This window comes from Chiloscyllium plagiosum, unplaced genomic scaffold (genome assembly GCF_037043375.1).
Source record: "Chiloscyllium plagiosum isolate Xiang-an unplaced genomic scaffold, Cpla_swu_hap1 HiC_scaffold_32, whole genome shotgun sequence".
Classification (NCBI taxonomy): Eukaryota; Metazoa; Chordata; class Chondrichthyes; order Orectolobiformes; family Hemiscylliidae; genus Chiloscyllium; species Chiloscyllium plagiosum.
Genome location: NW_028270170.1, coordinates 34,602,469 through 34,620,623, shown reverse-complemented (window position 1 = coordinate 34,620,623; position 18,155 = coordinate 34,602,469). Strand labels below are relative to the sequence as shown.

Sequence of the window (18,155 nt, the reverse complement as noted above, 5' to 3'; positions counted from 1 at the left end):
CTAAAAAGACCCCTCTTGTACTGCATGCCAACCTACAGCCTATTCCCAATGACTCCGTTAGCTGCCATGCCAACGCTTAACATCCCAATGTCTATTCACCTAGTATACATTCTGCACAGAGCCAATGAATCGCATCATAAAAATGGTATCTTAGTCAATAACTTTAAAATATTAATCATCAATAACATCAATGCTACTATCCTATGAAAATGTTAGTTAACCAGACCTTTAAAATATTAATAGCAGAATCTAAAAGCTCTTGCCACCTCTATTGCATTCGAATAAACACTGAACTACTGACAAAATAAACCTCAATTTCAAAGATTTTTTTAAAAATTAGCTACTTAGACAAGAGGTCTTTGCGTCACTGGACTTTCTCATCCTACTATAATAAATACTGTAACACTAATTACAAAAAGGAAACTAATTAGAAAAATACCAAAATGCTTTTTCTACCTTCCAGCATAATGGTCAATGGAAGTACTTTGTAGAAAATATCTTCTTTCAGAATCTAATTTTGGACTAATGGTCTCAAAGCTATTTACTGTGAGGATACCTTTTTACATAGGCAGCTCCTAATAAATCCATCAGCATTTTCTCAAACGTAACTTGGTTACAATGTTGTTCTCATTGTTCAAAGTTTTTTCTTTAAAACTGAATCTACTCTTGTTCATGGTTTTTATGTCTGTATCTAACTTCACTGGCCACACTGATAAGGCACTGAGTTGATGATTAAGTCAGTTTTCACATCAACATTTGTACATTATTGGATTGGTGTTAGAACAATTACAGCAATGCAAAGATGACAGAAGCTCCATTCATTCCATTTGCCATCAAACCTACCATTGCAGCAATTTCATCTCCATTTACCCATCTCCTGTGTGGCTTCAAAGTGGAAACATATGATTTGCATTACAACCATTCACCTTCCCAATTAGCCACCAGACCTTTCAGTGAAGCAGTATGAACGATGTTGCTCAATTCCATAACATTCTATACACATTAATTTCCTCTTGCAGAGTTATCCGTAGGTACAACCAAACAATTTAATGTATTTGCTTTCATTCCTGAGACTTGAGCATTATTGTATCCCAGAAGGTTTGAACAGCCTATTATTTTGAATCTTTTCAAGCAAAAGTAGCTTCATTGATGTTTGCCTCTAAGCAGTTCTAAATTTACTAGAGGTTAGATACCAAAATTGTGTTGATTTGTTCAGTAAACAGAAAGTAATGCTAACTACAGAAAATAGAAATGATAGCACTTCATGTGGAAGAAAATTTCAATTTTTAAGGTCAACAGGTTTGGTACACTGCAGCAAACAGATGTTAATAGCTTTACACTCAACCTGCTCAATATTTTACATTCACTTCCTTCCCCCCACATTAACTCATTAAAAAATGAAACAGTTATCGATAACAAAGACCAATGGATTTCAGCAAAGAGAATTGTTCACTTAAAGGAGCATAGTGTACACAGCACCACCTAATGGAATTTTCTTTTTTTTTTAAAAAAAAGACAAGCTCGTGTGAAGATAGTATTGATTGTTCCTCTACTGTGCAAACAACTCAAGACCATTCACAGCAGGAAGTGGGTGAGCAAAATGAGAAATCAGGACGGTACTAGTATACGACTATGTCAATGAAACATAGTTAAAACACAAAACATAGACCAATTAAGTTGTGTGCTGAATTTTAAATGGGAAAGGGTTGCATTTGGCTTAGCTTTCCTGCTTGTAGAAAAGTCAGTTGTGAGCTAACCAACTGTATTTAAAAAAAGGCTGCCCCACAGCAAAAATGTGTTGAGCACAGCCTTGATAATGTCATTGTTGGGCTTCTGCCTCTCAGGGGAAAAACAGTTCTATTGGTTAATCTGATCAGAAACAGGTGAATAGTCCCAGCAATCGAGTGGTGCTGGAAAAGCACAGCAAGTTAGACAGCATCTGAGGAGCAGGTGAATCGACGTTTTGGGCATAAGCCCTTCTCCTGCTCCTTGGATGCTGCCTGACCTGCTGCGCTTTTCCAGAACCACACATTCAATTCTGATCTCCAGCATTTGCAGTCCTCACCTTCTCCGAATAGTCCCAGTAGCCTAGAAGCTCAGCAGGGAACCTAATCTAATCTAATCAGTTTTGCTGCTGCCAAACAATCCCATTAAGATCACTGCAATTAGACTTAAGAGATATACTTGAACTCTTCGTCAGGGAGAAATCAGGACCCTTGATGGGCAAAAGAGTTATGTGGGGTTGCATTTTGTCAGTCATTGAGGAGGAGGGGTAGACATCTTGGAGAGATATGCCCCCAGTCATTGCAAGGCACATAACCCCACCTCAAAAATGAAGCATTCCCTTTCCCCAGACATGGTGAAGTAGCATGCTCACCATCATTCTTCCTTCCCCAGCAGCTCATTTTATGGCATTGGACTGGAAACAGCTATTAATCTGCCACTGATAGACCTATTGAGCCCTTAGCTGACAATGAGCAGAAGGTTAGCTGATGCCTTACCCACTCACTGCATTTGGGGACAATGTAGGGGATGGACAAGGAAGAGATGGGCTAACTACTTTCTTTACATTCTGTACCCCCACATGCAAATACCCATAAACATTCCCAGCCTCCCCATATTTCTATTTTCCTTGCATCTTTTAATATGCATCACTTTGAACTGTACCTGAATTTCAGGAATATACAAAAGGGAAAACACTGTTTTGAAACATGTTTTCAACATTTTCATTCTGAACGCTGTACGTTACAGCTGGATTTATTTCAAAATAATAATGTCGGTACAATGGAATTAAAGGGATAGTGGAACTGTGGATACAAAATGCACAAGACAAAGTGAAAAACGGTTCTTTCCTGACGAGTATATTGTTGCACAGTCATTTTGCTGCTCTTTTTGTTACATTATTGGACGAGTTGGATACGTAGCATTATTTCAAAACATGCAGATGATACAAAATTCCACAGAGGAGGACAGTGTGTTGAAAGCTGCATAATTTGGACACTGTCACACAGCATGGAAACAGGCCCTTCAGTCCAACTTGCCCGCGACAATCAGACATCCCAATCTGACCTAGCTCCATGTGCCGTCACTACCATTTTTGGAACTTGGATTTCAAAAGAAAGACAAGTGTCTATTGGTTACTTTTGTGAAGATTTTCTTTTAAAAAAAGTAAGAGTTTACTTCCAAAACAGTGTTTTAAAACAAACATTTTGTCAGAAAGCAGGTGACTGCAGATCCCGACAGTGTTATTATAAAGACGATTATACTGTTGAGTGTATGACAGGTAGTTTAAACATAAGGTGATTAGCTGTGTTTTAATTCAGAAGAATCTAGAATTGAGCCTTTTTTTAAAATTCAGCTCAGAAGACATTAAGTTTAACTTCAAAAACAAGTGCAGCTTCTCTCCTTTAAAGGGGTTTAGGGCAATTCAAGGAACCAGTCACCTCAGAAGGATCAAGTCTGTAAAACTTCCAAATCGAGAGAGTTTGGTTACAAATCTGCATACTATTAGAACAAAGAAAGTTTAGGTTCTCAGATTGGTGAAAAGTTCATGCAGATTTTGAAAGGACTTATTAAATTGTTTGCAAATAAACTGTCAATAGTCGGTTAAGTAAAACCCTAAAGGGTCAATTAAGGCTAAAATCTTTCCGGACTGAAGCCTCTAATGGATAGTATCAAGAAACAGTTTTTTTTTTGCTGTGTTAATGAAGACATTCTAATTCTCTATGATATTTAGATTGATTTGTTGTTTTTTCATTTGTTCTGTTGTTAAAGAAAACCTGTAGCCTCATATGAATGATTCTGAATAATTACCACACTAATTAACAAAATAAATAAACATATGCGCTATCAGGCTAGACTTCACTCTTGAATCTGACTTTTCCAGTAGTACCATCAGCTGGGTTCATTACAATATAAAGCAACACCAGGAGCACCAGACTGTTGAAACAAGCAGAAATATACAGGTGAAACCTAATGCAGAGACATGTAATGTATTGCATTTAGGAAGGATGAATGAAGAGAATGCCTACATAAAAAGGGTGCAGAAATAAAGAGTTTGGGTTGTGTTTGTCCACACATTTGTGAAGTGGGCAAAACAAATTGAGGCGACTGCCAGAAAAATATAAGGATATATTGCTTTAAGAACAGGGGCAGAGAATACAAAAGCAAGGAAATTATTCTAACTTTTTACAAATCACTAGTAAGATCTCAGCTGGTTGTTGGGTGGGGGGAAACATCACTTCCTTATGAAGGTGCAGAATGAAAAATGCTACAACAGTATCATAGTTGTGGCTTATTAGTTAAGACTAAAAATGTTGGGCTATCCTCCTTACAGCAGAGAAAGTTATGACTATTTATTGAGGTCTTCAAAATCATGAACAATTTTGTTAGGGTAAATAAGGGGAAACGGTTTTCAGTAGCAGAAGGGTCATTAAACAGAAGACATAAATCAATAGCAACTACCAGAAGACCCAGATTATTTGTTCACACTGAGAACAAGTGTAACCTGGCCTGAACCAGCTGCAAAACACAAATAAATAATAATCACTAAAAACATTGAAAAACAACTTAGATAAATAACTGAAGAAGAAAGCTTAGCAGGGCTTTGTGGAGAGGGAAAGAACTTTACCATAGAAACAAGGAGCTGAATGGCCTCCTTGTGCACTGCATCATTTTCTAATTGTACAATATTTCTCAGCAGCACAACATAATTTTGTTCACTTTGCTGAGAACGATAATAGATCAGAACTATATTTTTTGGCTTTGAAAATACATGTATGTGAGTAAACATTTAGAGATTTATTCGCTATACAGAAGGGGTCACAGACAAGGTTTGTTACCTGGTTATTAGTCTCGACATGCCTGAAATTGCATTTATACTGCACTAATACCATAGTAGCACTAATTTCTACTTCACTACAATGGAACAGATTCTTTGCAAATTATTTTAATTAGTCATGAGAATGAGATAAGGCAGAATTCTTAATTGTGAAAACATGACGTTATTGAAGTTAAACAAATGGGGAATCACCTGATCAAAATTTATATTGTACTAACCAATGTCAAGGCTAGTAGAGATGTAGTGATTAAACTAAATGCACCCATAAACTAATTAAATCAACCTTCACAATTTTAATTTTTGATTAGTTGCTGTAATGAATTTTGAAGTTGGCTTTGATTCAATTACGAGGTACATTTTCATGTTTCTAGCTATACATTAGATCTGCCATTGGCAAATTTTACAGGAACATCAGATGCATGTACATTTAGCACTAGTCCTGACTTCACACTAGTTACACTGGTGCTCTTATCTATAACTTACTGATAATACTCCAAAATATATTCAAAATTCATACAATATCAAATGAATCTTATGCATATGCTTAAGGACAGTTTTGGTGATAATATGAGATAGTAACTTGCACTTTTAATCTCTTCAGGTAATTAGCTAATTTCGATCGCCTTTACAACCATCATTTTACCATCATCGGTCATGAAATGCTTCCGAGCATCACCTCCTCCACCTTTATTCAATACTGCTGGAACTGCCACCTCCAGTCTGGGTTTCAAACCATTAGTCTATGGAGACCTGCCACTACAACAATTGTACATTGATCTTCAGTGTTGTGTTACAGGAAGTTGTACTGCAACAGCAATCTCTTAGGAACATTTAAAAAATTCAAAAATAGGAGAAAAGGCTCCTTGGTTCACTACCCTGATCCAAATTATATTTTCAATAACATTTTTTTTGTTTGATTGGTTTCTCAGAGGTTCAGTACACTGCCATTTGAAACTGTGGCCAAGTTTTCCTCTAGCCAAACCATTGTATAAAAGTCATCCCCACTTCTCACCTCTCTGAGGGTTATAAAGGTTTAATCTGAAACCAATACAGTAGGCCCAACCAAGTATCCAGGCCTATGCTGACCTAACTGCTGGATTTTAACAGTAATCTAAAATCTTAAAATTTGCAAAGAAATAGAAAAACTTACCATTATGTATTTGAGTTTGGTGTAAGAATAGCATTATGGAATGTACATAATTACTTATACTTGCCTGGAAATGGTTTAACGTTGCAATTGGCTTCCAGGGTCGAGCTGCTCCTTACTATTGACAGTCCTCAATCAAATTAAAATTCACACACCTCAAATCTATATTAAAAAAGTCCTACCTAAAACTGAAAACTAGGTGCAGCTGGAGCTCCAAGATGTATCTACATTATTTCTCATCTGTTTATTTTGAAAATCCAAACAGGAACAATTTTCTAACTTCCATCTTTTTCCATAAGGAAACTGCATACTAATATTTACAAATTATTTCATGTAAGTAATGCATTAACATGCCTGTACTCTGATAATTCTGCAGTTTTCACAAAAAATAAATTGTGAAGGAACAATATATATGACATTTGAAAAGACTTCCCATTTACCAGTAGTTTCAGTATTCCTTAACATTAAAGCTTTTAAATCAAAATGCAAAATAATTCACTGGCATCTCATCTACAATTAACATTTCAGAATAAAGGAGCTTCAAAAACTGGGTGATATTTTGGGTGATTGTCATTTTTACTTACACTATTTGTAACATTTAAGTGCAACACTGCCTGAGACAAATGATCTGAAGCTCTCTGCGAATTATTCATACAGTTCCAATCAAAATTTAACACAGCACAATAATATACACATTTACAAATGTCCTTTCATCACATCACATTTCTGCATAAGACAGACACTTTAACTTCCTGGAAGGTCAACCAGCACTGACAGTGTAAAATGCAACCTACTATGACTGCACAAATTACACAGCAAAACAAAATTAGATTTCTGGTTGTGGAATATCAAACAGTTCACAAACTGGTAGATCATATTTATTTAACCATCTTAAAATTAAACTGCTTTGCACTGTCCCACAAGGCTAACAAATAACTTACACAAAAAGTCAGCCTATTCTTACACAGGCTGAGACACAGGTTAAGTGAGGACTTCACGCTTTATGCCATCCATAAATGATGATTTGTGACTTTTAAAGAAATATTTTTGGTGTCTCGCAACGTAAAAGGAAAGTAAGAGTTGTGAGAAATCAAGTTTTCAATTTACTTGTGTGTTAAGCCAGCTCTAATATTTAGTCAATTGGCAGAATAAAGAAAAAATCAGTGTGGCCTGCAAAAATGAAAGCTGGTCTTGATTATTGCAAAATCAGAGTAGAACAATTATGAAATTTCTGTTTTAATATTCATAATATCTGAATTGAGAGAATATACACAATCATAATGAAGTACCCTCAAAACTAGGACACATTAATTTCATTGAACAGCACATTATAAATACATTAGTTAAGAACGGTGGTAAAATATCTGCCCTCTTAGTTGAACATAATTTTAGCAGAATATTTGATTTTCACATATCGCTTGCCTGTTGATCAATGCATAGGTTTCCCTAGCACAAATTTCCTCTGCTAAATTAAACAAGCAGCTGGTTAACAATCAAGCCAAGTGTGTTGCTGAACAAAAAGACCTTGGAGTGCAGGTTCATAACTCCTTGAAAGTGGAGTCGCAGGTAGATAGGATAGTGAAGAAGGCAGCGTTTGGTATGCTTTCCTTTATTGGTCAGAGTATTGAGTACAGGAGTTGGGAGGTCATGTTGCGGCTGTACAGGACATTGGTTTGGTCACTTTTGGAATATTAGCATGCAATTCTGGTCTCCTTCCTATTGAAAGGTTATGAAACTTGAAAGGGTTCAAAAAAGATTTACAAGGATGTTGCCAGGATTGGAGAATTTGACCTATAGGGAGAGGTTGAATAAACTGGAGCTGTTTTCCCTGGAGCATCAGAGGTTGAGGGGTGACCTTATAGAGTTTTATAAAATTGTGACAGGCACTGATTGGATAAATAAACAAAGTCTCTTCCCTGGGGTTGGGGAATCCAGAACTAAAGGGTATAGTTTTTAGTGTGAGCGGGGAAAGATATAAAAGAGACCTAAGGGGCAACGTTTTTACGCAGAGGGTGGTATGTGTATGGAATGAGCTGCCAGAGGAAATGGTAGAGGCTCGTACAATTGCAACATTTAAAGGGTATCTGAATGGGTATATGAACAAGAAGGGTTTGGAGGGATATGGGCTGGGTGCTGGCAGATGGGACTAGGTTGGGTTGGGATACCTGATCGGCAGGGACAAGTAGGACCGAAGGGTCTGTTTCCATGCTGTATATCTCTATGACTAAACCTTCACACTTTTGTTGGGAGACATACGTAAATATGTTATAGAGCAACATGAAGTAATAATCATGTATTATTACAGCTATCATTCTCTCAAAATCTCTTCTACTGTACTGGCGTGCAAAATATGTCTAAGGTCATCTGTGCTGCAACCTGAGACTGGGTTGGTAGTGTTTCATTTGCTCCTTGTGAATACGGACCTGTATCAAGAATTCAGTCGTATAGTTCAACACAAAGGAAGCAGTACTTTGTAAACATCAATTAGCCACAATGATGAATGGATTGGATATGTTCCCACCAGAGGAATGCTTTTTTAAAAAACTAATTGTCTTGATTTGTAGTACCATCCTTGTACAGTCAAACCTGCAAAGTACATACAGACCTTGAACTGCAGGTTCATAGCTCCTTGAAAGGAGAGTCACAGGTAGATAGGATAGGGAAGATAACATTGGTATGCTCGCCTTTATTGGTTAGTGCATTGAGTAAAGGGGTTAGGAGGTCATGTTGCAGTTGTACAGGACATTGGTTAGACCTTGTCAGCAATGCTCATGTCCCATGAAGGAATAAAAAAATAGAAATCTCATCTGCAAGGTCTTGACATCTTTCTCAAAGTATGGAGCCCAAAAGTGAGCACAGTGCTTCAACTGAGGCCTAATAAATGCTTTATCATGTATAACATCCTTGTTCCTATATTTTATGCCTCACTAAATAGACTTAAGTATTTCATGTTTTATTTGAAACAGCCTGGTCAACTGGTTCTGACTCCTTTAACAATTTGGGTGCATATGCCCTGAGAATCTCTGTTCTTAGGCACCCATTAAAATTATACTAGTTACATCACCTCTTATTCATTCCGGATGCAGGTTTGCTTGCTGAGCTGGAAGGTTCGTTTTCCGAAATTTCGTCACCATACTAGGTATCATCAGTGAACCTCCAAATGAAGCACCGATGGTTTGGCCAGTTTTCGATTTATATGTTTGCGTTTACTTGGGTTGGTGATGTCATTTTCTGTTGTGACATTTCCTATGGTGATGTCATTTCCTTTTTTTTCCTCAGGGGGTGGTAAATGGGATCCAAGTCAACCTGTTTGTTGATAGAGTTCCGGTTGGAATGCCATGCTTCTAGGGATTCTTGTGTGTGTCTTTGTTTGGATGGATGTGTTGTCCCAGTCGAAGTGGTGTCCTTCCTCATCCGTATGTAAGGATACTAGTGAGAGTGGGTCATGTTGTTTTGTGGCTAGTTGATGTTCATGTATCCTGGTGGTTAGTTTTCTGCCTGTTCATCTAGAACCTCAGCCTGAGCTACAAATCTTCTCAAAACTCTTATTCATCCAAGCAAAATGTATCACTTCACTCTCACCTCATCAGCATTACATTTCAAATGCCATGTGTCTGTCCATTTCAACAGTTTTATGCATCTGAGGTTTGTTATTAACTTCCTTATGGCTTATTACAGAAAGGTTTTGCATCATCTGCAATCTTCAAAACTATATCCTGTTTATCCAAATCAAGGTCTATTAATGTGTATCAAAAAATGCTAATACCAAAATTCCTTTAGCCTGTAAAACAGCCATTGACGGGGCAGAGAATTTTGCACACCAATATGAGGAAAACGTGCCCCAAATTGCATTATTTAAGCTTTTAAAACTTCATTCACAGGTTGTGGACATCACTGGCTGGGCCAGTTGTTATTGCCCATCTCCAACTGCGCAGAAGGCAGTTAAGAGTCAACCACATTGCTGTGGGTCTGAGGTCACATGCAAGTCAAATCAGATAAAAATAGCAGTTTCTTTCCCTAAAGGACATTTAAAAGCCAGATGGGTTTTTGAGAAGTGACAATGGATTCATTATCATCAGCGTTTTAATTCCATACCTTTACGGAATTTAAGTTCCACCACCTGGCATGGTGGGTTTCAAACCCAAATCCCCAGAACATTACTGGAGTCTCTCAATTAACAGTCCAGTGATATCACTAGGCCATCACCCATCTTCCCATCTTCACTCACCCCCACACCCACTCCATGGAGCAGTAGCCATGCCTGCCTACTCTAGATGTGGGCTGAAAATGTGTTGCTGGAAAAGTGCAGCAAGTCAGGCAGCATCCAAGGAACAGGAGAATCGACGTTTCGGGCATAAGCCCTTCTTCAGGAATGAGGAAAGTGTGTTCAGCTGGCTAAGATAAAAGGTAGGGAGGAGGGACTTGGGGGAGGGGTTTTGGAAATGCGATAGGTGGAGGGAGGTCAAGGTGAGTGTGATAGGCCGGAATGGGGTGGGGGCGGAGAGGTCAGGAAGATGATTGCAGGTTAGGAAGGCGGTGCTCAGTTCGAGGGATTTGACTGAGACAAAGTGGGGGGAGGGGAAATGAGGAAACTGGAGAAATCTGAGTTCATCCCTTGTGGTTGGAGAGTTCCCAGGCAGAAGATGAGGCGCTCTTCCTCCAACCGTCGTGTTGCCATGGTCTGGCGATGGAGGAGTCCAAGGACCTGCATGTCCTTGGTGGAGTGGGAGGGGGAGTTAAAGTGTTGGGCTACGGGGTGGTTGGGTTGGTTGGTCCGGGTGTCCCAGAGGTGTTCTCTGAAACGTTCCGCAAGTAGGCGGCCTGTCTCCCCAATATAGAGGAGGCCACATCGGGTGCAGCGGATGCAATAGATGATGTGTGTGGAGGTGCAGGTGAATTTGTGGCGGATATGGAAGTGTCCCTTGGGGCCTTGGAGGGAAGTAAGGGGGGATGTGGATCAGAGGTGGCCACAAAAGACGTTGAGTGCTGAGGTAGACTATTTAAAAGATCTAACTCAGTTCTCTGGGACTTCATCCTTTTTTTGTTAAGTATAGATGCTTTAGTTCACACTCCTCAAAATCCATCATCACATATTCACCATTGATCCATAGCGCTTTCATGCCAACTTTAAGCCTATTCGTGGCCATTCCCACACTCTTTGCCCGTACATGCTCAATACCAACTCATCCAGCCTACCCAATGGACAGACCTCAGGAGCCACATTTAGATTAAATAATGATCTAAATATTCATTAAACCCTCCATTTTAACAAATAATTTCAAACATACAAATCCTGCAAGTGTGAAATGCTTCACAAAAAAATCTATGTTCATAACCCCACATACTGATTCCTTCTAAATATCTGAGCTGTCAATCCAACTGAGAATCTATAGCCTCCAAGTGTGATATTGTCATATTATGCGAAGTAGACAAATGTTAATAATGCTGTAATGATCGTGAAATAATTCCAAAGGCTGATATCCTGTCACCAAGTCACCCTTTGTTTACAAGTGGAAAGTCCTTGACACTGTTCAGCTTTCTCAGAATGAACAAGATATCTGACACTCTTGTTGGTGTCTCTCATTCGGGGCTCTCTGATTGGGGCTGTTAATCTGGTCCAGTTAGGGAACTCATTCTCTGAAGTCTACCTAGCTGACCTCATTACAATCGCTATAGATGGCATTTGAAACTCCTAGAAGAGGCTTTATTTTCAACTCTCTCATGCATGGGTAGTTTTGTTTTTAATGTATACATTTAAATAACATGATAGTTCCACAAAGCTATCCATCTACAAGAACATTTACAATCCCTCTGAAAGCTTGTAACCGCCCACACTGCTGGATAGGGCCCAAGCTACAGTGAAAATGGGGCCTATATGAACTCCACACTGAATTCAAATAGCCTCCTGAGTTTTGCTTTTTCAAATCTGCAACACGTTCCTTCCCTGTCACCCACCAGAGATTCTTCAGTATACAATCTACTGTAACAACATATGCAACAGATGCACGGAACATCACCACTTTTTTTTTTGTTAATTCAGTTGCAACATGTGGGCATCGCTGACTGGCCAGCATTTATTGCCTGTGCCTAGTTACCCTTCAGAAGGTGGTGACGAGCTGCCTTTTTGAACTGCTGCAGTCCACGTGCTGTGGATTAACTCAATGCCATTAGGAAAGAAATTCCATGATTTTGACTTAGCAGTGAAGGGACAGTGATATATTTCCAAATCAGGAGAGTGAGTAGCAAGGAGGGGAAGGTGAAGGTGGAGGTGTTCCCATGTAATTGCTGCCTTTGTCCTTTGGACAGAAGTGATCATGGGTTTGAAAGGTGCTATCTGAGGATCTTTGGTGAATTTCTGCAGTGCTTTTTGTAGCTAGTAGACACTGCTGTTACTGAGTGTCAGTGGTGGTGGGAATGTATGCTTCTGGATGTGATGCGAATTTATCTTGATTGGTGACAAATTTCTTGAGTCTTGTTGGAACTTCACTAATCCAGGCAAGTGGGAAGTACTCTATCATATTCCTGACCTGTGCCTTTTAAATGGTGGACAGGCTTTCGGGATTCAGGTGGGGAGTTACTCACCACACTATTCCTAGCCTCTGACCTGCACTTGTAGCCACTGTATTAATATTATGGCCATAGCCAGGCCTAGATATCATCCACATCTTGTTGCATTTGAACACAGACTGCTTCAATATCTGAGGAATTGTGAATGGTGCTGAACATTGTGCAATTATCAGCAAATATCCCCACTTCTGACCTGCAAGTTCCCTGCCAAGACACTCACCATCCTAACTTGGATTTTGCCATTCCTTTCCTGTGTCAAAATTCTAGAATTCACTCCTTAAAGTGTTGTGGATGTATCTATACCACATGGATAGCAGCAGTTCCAAGACAGTACTCACCACCATCAATAAATGCAGATGTAGCCAGTGCTACCCATTTCCCTTGAAAGAATAAATAACAGTTGAAAACTAATAGCACAGCCAATTCATTTCTCCAAACTCCAGAGGGGTAGAGAAATCAAATGAATAGTCATCATTTTCAGATCCAAAACTAACTCCTAAAGCTGCAGCATTTATTACCCAGGGTAGCAGTGCATGAGAATACTATCATTTCTAAGTTCCTCATCAAATCACAACTTGAACTTATATTAGCTATCATTACCAATTTCTCAAGGGCAATGAGTGCTGGTTAGACCTCACATATTCTGAATGAATTAAAAATAAATCGTTGGGCCAAAACTCTGCAGCTCCTTATTTAACAGCACTGTGGTAGACCCTTAAACATAAAGACTGATGGTAGTCAGAAACATTGCTGACTCACAATTTCTCAAGAGCAACTAAGGAGTAAGAATTTTTCTTGCCAACAAACCCCACATTCCAACATTGAAAACAAGATGATTTCACTATTTTTATGTTTAGCCAAATAATATCAAGAACCCGAGAGGCTGAAAGCTCTGGAGGCCTATTTTAAGAAACAGCTCTCCTCCTATACATTCTGTGTCTGTACGCTTCTCTCCATTTCACTTGATGGAAGGAGCAGTGCTCTGAGAGCTTGTGATTTTAAATAAACCTGTTGGATTATAACCCAGTGTCATGTGACTTCTAACTTTAGTTTAAGAAACTATTTTTCTCCAATGGCTCAAATCAGAAAATCAAAACATAATTTCTAAACTCACTTTTAGAATAAAAGGAAACTTCAAACGTCTTACATTGCAGATCCAAACAATCCAAAAAACAGGAATATTAGGTAATTATAGAGCCATTTTCCAGGAGTGTAGTACTGAGAAATTAACTTCGGCATTTCAAATATCAATAAAATCAAAAACTATTTTATTTCAAAAACCGAACAGAACTGATAAAAACAACACATATCCTGAAAGGATAGAAGACAATTGGAAAGCAACTGAAAGGACAATATATTTATTGTCTTTTCCAATTTGTCCTTTTTTCTACCATATACACATTACTAACTCATTTTAAATTTATGAAATTGAGAATAGACTAAGGAGACACGGGAACTTCAGCAGTGCAGATAATCTGAAAATGTCTGCTTATTACCTTATATTTTTGCCGGAGTTCTTCCGTGTCCTGCTTCTCTACTTCCATAACACGACGCCGTTCTGTTGCATCATCTGCATAATCAAGCTATGACAAGGGAAAAATGCATTGGTTGTAGTCCTTGCTTCATTGTAACATATGTTTACATTCTAATAAAGTCAATACTCAAAAATAAAATGAAACCCTCCATTCATACAATAAAAATGGAGTGAAACAGAATTCAGAGATAATCTGACCTTATCCAAATGTTGTAAAGCATTCCTTACTGCAATTTAAATTAGCTTTTCCTTCACATGAAAAAGGCTGATACATTTTCACATGTAAATTTAGTTAGGGTTTGAAACAAACCAACTAGTTTCAAAGTCCATTGAGTATATGAACATCTAACTAATCTTTTGTATTCTTTACACATCTCTATTTCACTCTGAATGCATTTCCTGTCAGATGTGCAACGACTAAATTTGGAGAGCAAATATTGATACTTCTCTACTACACATTCCTGAGATGGATGGTAGTGTAATACAAATTGGGAAATACACAAAATCAGCTTTGGACATTACATGCTTCTTCCAGAAGCATTCAATTCATGATCTTGCCTAGAATCAAGGATGTTAAAAACAGTCACAGAAGATAGGCAATCCTGAAACTTGACTTAAATCACTTACTTGTTCAACACTAACTCCCTAATCTTGAAAAGGTTATTTTTGTCTAAGGTTTCCCATATCAATCTGTCAAGAACGTGTTCAAATATTTCAATAGCTCATACTATATACAAGTTCAAGATAACTGACAAGGATGAAATTTGAATAATTAACAATTTCAGAGGATTGAATTTATGAGCTGAATTTGTATTGAGTTGCTTGTGAATCTTAATATACCTGACATAGTACGGGTGAAGACAGCATGAAAATGCAATTCACATTTCAAAGAGAATTGTGAAGGATGCTTTACAAGGCAGATACATTAGGCATCACAGAGGAAGGAAGAGAATGGCAAAAATTATGGGCAGGATGCAGACTAAAAGCAAAACTGAAATATGGGAGTTTTAAAATGCATTCTGAAATACAGGGAAAAGAGATGGTTTCAAGGCAGAAGGAACTAGGCATTGTGTTTTGCAGAACAGGAACACTGTGACTAACTTTTCTTCCTTTTCTTAAAATAATATTCTTTAAAAAATACACCTTAAATTTTCATGATGATATCAGTATTTATCATCCACTACGTGCATCGTGTTAGATAAAATAAGACCACATAGAAATCTAAAATCAATTTTACAAGACATTTTAATTTCCATAACTGATCAATTAAATAGCCAGTGTAAAAGAATCATGTCAATTCAGGAAAAGTACCAATGCTTTCACTGTGCCTAAATTATACGGTAATTGGTACCTCATAGTATTGTTGCTAGACTATTAATCCAGAAACCTAGGTAATGTCTGGCACCTCGGTTTAATCTCACCATAGCAGATAATGCAATCTGAATTCAATAAACATCTGAAATTAAGATTCTAATGATGACTATGAAAGCACTGCCAATCGTCAAAAAAAACGACGTGGTTGACTGATGTCCTTCAGAGACGGCACGGTGGCATAGTGGTTAGCACTGCTGCCTCACAGCGCCAGAGAACCGGGTTCAATTCCCGCCTCAGGCGACTGACTGTGTGGAGTTTGCACGTTCTCCCCGTGTCTGCGTGGGTTTCCTCCGGGTGCTCCGGTTTCCTCCCACAGTCCAAAGATGTGCAGGGCCAGGTGAATTGACCATACTAAATTGCCCGTAGTGTTAGGTAAGGGGTAAATGTAGGGGTATGGGTGGGTTTCGCTTCGGCGGGTCGGTGTGGACTTGTTGGGCCGAAGGGCCTGTTTCCACACTGTAATATAATCTAATCTACAATCTAGAAGGAAATTGCTTTCCTTACCTGGTCTGGTCCACGTTTGACTCCAGACCCACAGCAACTTGGTTCAATCTTAACTGCCTTCTGGGCAATTAGGGAATGGGCAACAAAGCCTCTCCTCGCCAGTGATGCCACATCCCATGACTAAATTTTAAAAATTGAAAAAATATTTTCACTTCCTAATAAAAGTTAATTTTACAGGGTATCTTTTTGTTATCACTTGACAAGTTTAGTATTTAACGAGGTAAAAACAATGACTGCAGATGCTGGAAACCAGATTCTGGATCAGTTGTGCTGGAAGAGCACAGCAATTCAGGCAGCATCCGACGAGCAGCAAAATCGACGTTTCGGGCAAAAGCCCTTCATCAGGAATAAAGGCAGAGAGCCTGAAGCGTGGAGAGATAAGCTAGAGGAGGGTGGGGGTGGGGAGAAAGTAGCATAGAGTACAATAGGTGAGTGGAGGAGGAGATGAAGGTATTTAAATCTAGCCACAGCTGACTTTTGGTCTGCAACGACAAGGATTCACTTATCAGACTTTAATGAAGTCAAGTCTCTGGTTTACCTTTACTTGTTGGGCTGTGATGGTTTGCAGTCATACCACTAGATGGAGTTGCACACTACGGAGTCATTATTAAAATTCTAACTCTTGATAGGTTGTCAAAATTAATCAGTATCAGCAGCTGCAGCAGTCAATTTAATATTGACTAAGGGGGGATGTTATTCTACATAAATGTCTCCTACGCTCTTGATAAACTATAGGTCTTTTCAACCATTTATTTAAATAATAAATGTGTAATATGGTTGAATTTAGAATACAGATGTAAAGTACAAATATAAAATCCAATACCAGGGTCCTGTGCTTAAACAAAGAAAACTACAATAGGATGAGGGAAGAGTTAGCTAAAGTAGACTGGAAGCAAAGACTTTATGGTGGGACAGTTGACAAACAGTGCTCAGCAAAAGTACATACCAGTGAAATGGGCAGAATGTAGGAAAAGGGGTAATCTTCCCTGGGTGTGTAAGGAAATAAGGGAGGCTATCAAATTGAAAGAGAGAGCTGATAAAGTGGCTAAGGTAGCGGGAAACTGGAAGATTGGGAAAGTTTTAAAATTCAACAGAAAACTATAAAAAGTGTTATAAATAAAAGTATGCTAGATTATGAGAATAAACTAGTTCAGAATATAAAGAAAGATATCAAAGGTTGTTATAAAAACATAAAACGAAAAAGAGTGGCTAAACATTTTTATTTTACTCAGCAAGCAAACCTCCATCCAGAACCTCAATCTGAGCTACAAATCTTCTCAAGACTTGCTAAAGTAAACATTGGTCCTTTAGGAGGATGAGAAGGGGGATTTTGTAATGGAATATGTGGAACTGGCTGAAGCAGTTAAGAAGTATTTTTTGTTGGTCTTCACAGTGGAAGAGACAAAGAACATGCCAGCAATTGACAGAGAGACGAAGGTAGGTGAGGACCCAGAAACAATCATTATCACACATGAGGTAGTGTTGCACACACTAATAGTGCTAAGGGTAGGGAAGTCCTATCCTGGTCCTGATGGAATGCATCCCAGGGTACTTAAAGAGATGGCAGGAGAAATATCAAATGCACTTGTGGTAATTTTTCAAAATTCACTGGACTCTGGAGCAGTTCCAGCAGATTGTAAAAAGCAAATGTGACTTCACTGTTTTTAAAAATAAAAGAGGCAGACAGTATCAAGCCACTGTGATTTTATGATGATGTCTATCACTCTCTTTCAATAACTATTAATAGCTGGCATTAGCAAATAGACAATATTAGCTTTGAAACATGAATCAAAATTCTTGAAATTAGATAATAACTTACAAAAGTCAAATCATTTGTCAAATTTCAAGTTTCCTTCAACATTAGCTTTCCCCTCAGTTGCAGAGTCTAGACGACAGGTGGCAAGCAATTTCCTAACCACATTTTAAAATACTTGTTTATCATTTCCTTCACTTTAAGCACTTTTCCTTTTGAGCATTAATTTCCATTGCCTCAAGGTGCCAAAATTTAATAAAGGCAGCTATAAATCTAATTAATCCTTAATGACCTTAAGTTCATATCAAGATGTTCTTTCAAAAAAAAAAATTTTGGAAAGGATTATAAAAACATTTAACAGGTCATTGTACATTTGTAGAAAGAAAACAGATGCCAATATTTCACATGTGAACCTTTCTTTAGGAGGGTTCTGACA

General features: G+C 38.3%; 1 protein-coding gene across 5 annotated transcripts in view; it reads right to left on the bottom strand.

Annotated features, from left to right (window-relative positions):
• Window positions 1-18,155, bottom strand: part of gpatch8 (G patch domain containing 8) — a 202,215-nt gene that overhangs the window by 81,333 nt on the left and 102,727 nt on the right. For all 5 annotated transcript variants that reach the window (XM_043675229.2, XM_087977892.1, XM_087977894.1 and 2 more), the window contains one exon: window positions 14,051-14,137. In XM_043675229.2, the coding sequence (XP_043531164.2) occupies window positions 14,051-14,137 (87 nt within the window). The remainder of the gene's footprint in view (window positions 1-14,050; window positions 14,138-18,155) is intronic.